This window comes from Caretta caretta, chromosome 1 (assembly GCF_965140235.1).
Source record: "Caretta caretta isolate rCarCar2 chromosome 1, rCarCar1.hap1, whole genome shotgun sequence".
Lineage (NCBI taxonomy): Eukaryota > Metazoa > Chordata > Testudines > Cheloniidae > Caretta > Caretta caretta.
This window is the reverse complement of record NC_134206.1, coordinates 81,267,216-81,273,075: the sequence shown is the minus strand read 5'-3', so window position 1 is coordinate 81,273,075 and position 5,860 is coordinate 81,267,216. Positions and strand designations below refer to the sequence as shown.

Below are 5,860 nucleotides of genomic sequence, written 5' to 3'. Positions count from 1 at the left end.
TGCAGCAAGCTCCCTGAACGATGCGGGATTAATTTCTTTACCATCATTAACACTTTTAATTTTATTTTCACGATTCTGCATTTGTGATGTAAATCAATTAAAACAATGAAAATGAGAGAACACCAATTGTGTGAAAAGGAGATTAAATTGGACTCTGAGGGATGTCCTTCATCAAGAGCAGATGAGAGGCATTGGGTATAGGGGTGTATGGAAACAGCTTTGACTGGTGGCAATCATTATTTGCAGTACCAATCCAAAATAAATGCTTGAAGTTTATTCATAACGTTTAGAAACTTTGCATTACATTGTGCTATACATATCCAAAGCACTGTCCAGCCATTAAATCCTGATTCCTGCCTGCGCTGTGTAAGGTAAGCGGCTAACTACTCTGATGATGTTTAGATGGATGAGCAAATGATCCGAAGTATGGACATTCCCGCAGTGAATCTCAGAGGCCGGAGCCACATTTGGAAAAGGAACCCGGCTTTGCAGTGGATTAGGAAAGGGACACAAGGGCTCTGGAGTCTCCTTTGTAATTGGGGAAGGGAGGGTACGTCAGTGTAAATCCACCCCCTTTCGCTCCGTCTGAGAGTCTCTGCGCTCAGCTCTGCCTCCCAGCCACCCTCCCACGCCTCCTGCGAGGTGCAGCAGCTCTACATAAACACAGCCCCGCTGCTCGCGCAGGGCACTCGCCTCTCAGCCTGACCCAGGAGGCTCGCCCAGCGGGCAGGGGGGACGTAAGCGGGACATAAGCGAGGCGGCGGCGGCTCCTTCAGCGCTTGGCGTGAGGCGCTGCGGCAGCTCAGCCCGCGCTCGCAGAGAGGGAAGGGGCCGGAGGAGACGCTGCCCGCGCCCGCAGCGAGAGGCTCTGCCAGCGCGGAGCAGAGGACGGCGAAAGGGGCCGAGCGGCGGCGGCGGCTCTTCCCAGGGCCGGGGGGAGGAAAGGCGGCTGCACCCCCGCCGGCGTAAGGGCAGGAGGCGGCCGCCGGCTCGCTCCGGGATGGCCCTGGCGGACAGCGCCCGGGGGCTGCCGAACGGCGGCGGCGTGTCCCCGGCGGCGGGGCCGGGCTCGGGGGCCGCGGGCTCGACCGCCTTCCCGGAGATCGTGGAGCTGAACGTGGGCGGGCAGGTGTATGTGACGCGGCGCGGCACGGTGGTGTCGGTGCGGGACTCGCTGCTCTGGCGCATGTTCTCGCAGCAGCAGCCCGGCGAGCTGCCCCGGGACAGCAAAGGCCGCTTCTTCCTCGACCGCGACGGCTTCCTCTTCCGCTACATCCTGGACTACCTGCGGGACCTGCAGCTCGTGCTGCCCGACCACTTCCCCGAGCGCAGCCGCCTGCAGCGGGAGGCCGAGTACTTCCAGCTGCCGGAGCTGGCGCGCCGCCTGGCGCAGGGCCGGGGGGCGGCCGGCGGGGGGACGCGCCCCGCCGCCCTCCACCGCGACGGCTCCCTCTGCCCCGACGAGCCCCCGCCCCCGCTCGGCTCCCTGGAGGCGGAGTCGCCCGAGGGAGGGGGCGCCGCCTCGGCCCCGTCGCCCCCCTCCAGCCGCAGCCCCTCGGGCGGCCCGCTGCTCACCCCGTCGCAGTCCCTGGACGGCGGGGCAGGGCGGCGCTCGGGCTACATCACCATCGGCTACCGCGGCTCCTACACCATCGGGCGGGAGGCGCAGGCCGACGCCAAGTTCCGGCGGGTGGCGCGCATCACCGTGTGCGGCAAGACGGCGCTGGCCAAGGAGGTGTTCGGCGAGACGCTGAACGAGAGCCGCGACCCCGACCGGCCCCCCGAGCGCTACACCGCCCGCTACTACCTCAAGTTCAACTTCCTGGAGCAGGCCTTCGACCGCCTCTCCGAGGCCGGCTTCCGCATGGCCGCCTGCTCCTCCACCGGCACCTGCGCCTTCGCCCCCGAGCAGGGCGGCCCCGCCGACGACAAGATCTGGACCAGCTACACCGAGTACGTGTTCTGCAGGGACTGAGCCGGCAGACGCGGCGGGGCTGGGCGTCCCCAGCCCCTCACACACAGCGCCCTCCCCGCCCCCCCATCAACCTCTGCCCTGCACCCCCGCCATGACCCCAGCTGCGTGCCCGCCCCTCCTCCCCCACCAGATAGCAAGTGTGGAAAAAATTGGAACAGAGGGGAGTGGGGGGCTAATTCGAGCCTATATAAGAAAAAGCCCCAAATATTGGGACTGTCTCTATACAGTCGGACATCTCCTCACCCTTCGCACAGGAGATGTTCAAAACTCTGGCTGTCCGCTCTCCACCCCTCAGACCCAGCGGGTGAGGGGAGCTCCCTCTCCCTTACTCCCAGGGACTCTCTTCCCATAAACTCTCTACCCCACTGAGAATGCGGGGGGCGGAGGTAGATCCCATCCTCATGTTTTAACTTCTCCTCCCATCCCATCGTTTTAACTTCTCCTTCTTGCCCCTGTTTGGCAACCTGGCAGATTTACAACTGCCCACCCAACTATGATATGGTGAGTGGGACAGCTATCTGTGATGATGGGTTACCCCTCTTGCTCATGATTTTCCTCCAAGAAGAGTGTGTGATTGGTGGGGGTGGGAATGACTAATCCTCCAGGACCAGTTACTTCCTTATCCCTTCTTACTCCATCTCCTCTGTCCTTCCCCAAAGCCCTGAACTTAGAAACTCTTGAACTGGATCAAGTGTGGCTGACTGGTGAAGAAGGCTGATGGCCAAGGACAACTATCAAACCAAGTACTCTGGATTATATAAAGCAACAATTTTTCTTGAAACCTTACAGTGCTTGTGAATCATAACTTTCATAGGTGGTGTAAAATCCTTAGTGTCACAAAGTTACCATATACGGTTGAACTACATAAAAATCCATTGCACGTTCCTTAAAATCCTTTAAAGTGGATTGGTGTGACATAAACCGGGTTGGTCAGAGAGGAGACAGAGTGCCTGTTTCCTATGAAAGTGAGATTTTTAGATGTTGAAGTGATACAAGTTTACAAATCCAAGTAAAAACAAGTGAATCCTGCTTGCTACTTTCAGTGTTGTCACTTTAGCACTATATAATTGTTGAAGCTGACTGAAATGCTTCCTCAAATGGCTTTCTTAACAAAATAAATACTGATTTTTAGTTTTTTGTAGCAGTATTATCAGAGAAATCACACTGCTAAGTTCTAAGTAACATTTCCTAGGCATAATAAGTACTTTCTCAAAATAAGGAACAGAACTAAACGCAGACCCAGCAAAAACAGGAGCAACAATATCTTCCTTCAATGGGAGTTACCCCTCCTTACAGTAGTGCTGAACTTGGTCTATATAAGCTAACAAGTTTAGAACTGCTTCTCTTCCAGAGGAAGCAGCCATAGCTTTCCGTGGAAGAACAACATACTATATAAGCACAAGCTTTTGTAATGAGTGAAGGTTTAGCCTCCCTTTCTAATAAGCAGCTAAGGATCTGAGAATAAAAGCACTTTATACTTCTTGAATTTTAAAACATGAGTTATCTATTCAAGCTTCAACAAAAAAATTACACCTTTTTAACCATCCTAAACATTCAAGGACTTTAATGGTGCATATTAAAGTTTGAAATTACAAAGATAAAACTGCAGTTTAATTGGTTGTTCTGACTCTTGTATTTAGAGATAGTACTAGCACTTACGATCTAACCAAAGAGTTTCACATTGGGATTTCAATTTTAAACCTTATTTCCTTTTTACAAAGCTATAGCTTCAGATAATATGAAAACTTTTTATTTAAGCAATGTTAATTAATTTGAGTTTCAGTGCTTTCTCTCTTTTCACCACCTAGTCTCTTAACTGAAGGCATGCATGAAAGTAATACTGAAAATAATTTGCAGTTTTAGTTTTTTTATGCATTAAGGTAGAGTTTATCCATGTGATTAAGCTGAAAATATACATGAGAGCGCCAGGTATTGTCCAGTTGTAGATAATTGTAAAATGAAATATTTTTAAAAGTGAAATATACATTTCAAATTAGATGAGCAATAATAAGATAGTAGTGGGAGGCCAGTGCACCAGAAAACAGAGTGAAAGCTGGTTGTCCTATGCCTTATTCTAAGATGATTTATTTGTGCATATTTTATCTATACCACAAGTGAAAGGATATTGATCACAGCTACTAAGTATTTAAAATGTCATTCTTAAGTCAATGACTGTCTTTTTCTAGTTTCTGTTAAGTAACTTTATCTGAAGTATGTTTTTTAAAACTTTGTATAAAATGGGTTTTCAGTAAGTGTTTAAATTAGCTCCAGCTAGTTTTTTTTTAAGAACCTTATACTATGGCTTAATAAATTCATCATAGGAGTTATGAATGGAGGACCATTAAATTGAATTTGAGATTTAGTGTATATACACTATATAAACATTTTACATGAATCATTTAGTTTTTTATTCATTTTAGTGCTACAAAATTTCATAAAGTATATCTAGCCTGAACACTTGCATATTACTCTGTATATAATATGGTAATGTTTTGATCCATTTCTTAGTTTTTCTCCATAGAAACAGGAATAAGTATGAATATCAACATAATTGTAGAACTAAGTTTGTCTACACTTATTTGCTTGAATGTGAATTATAACTAAACTTCCTGTTGGCTAGATGCCCCCTTAAAATGAAGATACCTGTATTTTGATCAGTGTCTGTTTAATTGCTAGCAGATGACCCAAAAGCTCATATGATTATTTTAAAAAAGAATGGGTGTAAATAAAATCAACTCAAATGAATCATTTTTTCTAATCTTTGTGTTTGTGATATTAAAGACTAACCAGTGACTGGTAGTGAGCTATGGAGCCTTTCACTTATAGGTCTCTGGTTCTAATTTGGACTCAGATTGATGATGACCTAAAGTAATTAGCTGTTTGATAGCTATCATACTTATTTGTAGTCTATGTAAAAACTGAGTTGGTAATTGCAGTCAAATTCCTAGTGGGCAGTCTTCCACTGGACAAGTTACTGACTCTTACTGTCTCTCTCAGAGAGCCTAAGGAGTGCGTGGATGTGGTTGCCTTTAGAGGTAGTCCCTCTCCAGGTTAAAGTGGAGGCATGCTAATGGAGCACTGTATACATTTCTCTAATTACTGTTGCTCACTCTTTGCCTGTTCTGTGAATAAATACAAGTCTGATACTTTTAATGAGCACTTTTTTTTTTTTTTTAAAAGGCACTCTTTTTTAATTAGAAATGAAGGCACAGGTACCATACTTTTATCAGTCTCGTGTGTCAGATGGTATCTTTACAACAAATGTTTGATAGGATGTTTATATTTTTATACATGTAGATAATTAGTCATATATTCATTTTTTTTTCACATTGTATAGTGTTGGAAACAGACATCCTTCTAGGAAGATGTTACAGACCAAATTAAATTCTTGTTCTTTTGATACTAACTTAGTCATGTTATTTATACTGTCCTTTTACTTCCGTTAGCGGCAATTTACATTATGTCATTACCCTTACTTTATATTTAACAGCATTAGGTTCACCTCTTCAACAAAGCTTCCTAACTAGTCTGTAAAGCTGAAACATGGAGCAAGGGATAGTATGTGTATAGTGCTGTTTCTCTAAGGACATTCATGATGATGTGGATAAAGATTAGTAATGCTGATAACGTCACACATGTTCTCTTTAAGATATACAAGAAACTATTGTGGTGCCAACTTTGGTGATAGGCGCCATCCATCAGTCTAGAAGAAACCATCATTTTTCAGTAGCTTAATTTGGATAATATAGCTGGCCAGCTGAGATATTAGTATTAGTACTTCATATAACACTGACCTCTAAAGAGGAAAAGGTAATGAGAGCATCTCATGACAAATTTTGTTTGGATTCATTAAAAAAGCAATAAAAGCTTTGCTGCACTGATGGA

At 46.5% G+C, this 5,860-nt stretch overlaps 1 protein-coding gene across 1 annotated transcript; it reads left to right on the top strand.

Annotated features, from left to right (window-relative positions):
* The first annotated feature begins 323 nt into the window (after positions 1 to 323).
* Positions 324 to 5,377, top strand: KCTD12 (potassium channel tetramerization domain containing 12). The gene has a single exon (XM_075129078.1). It carries the CDS (start codon positions 1,001 to 1,003, stop codon positions 1,973 to 1,975), a length of 975 nt encoding a protein of 324 aa, XP_074985179.1. The 5' UTR covers positions 324 to 1,000; the 3' UTR covers positions 1,976 to 5,377.
* The last annotated feature ends 483 nt before the right edge of the window (positions 5,378 to 5,860 follow it).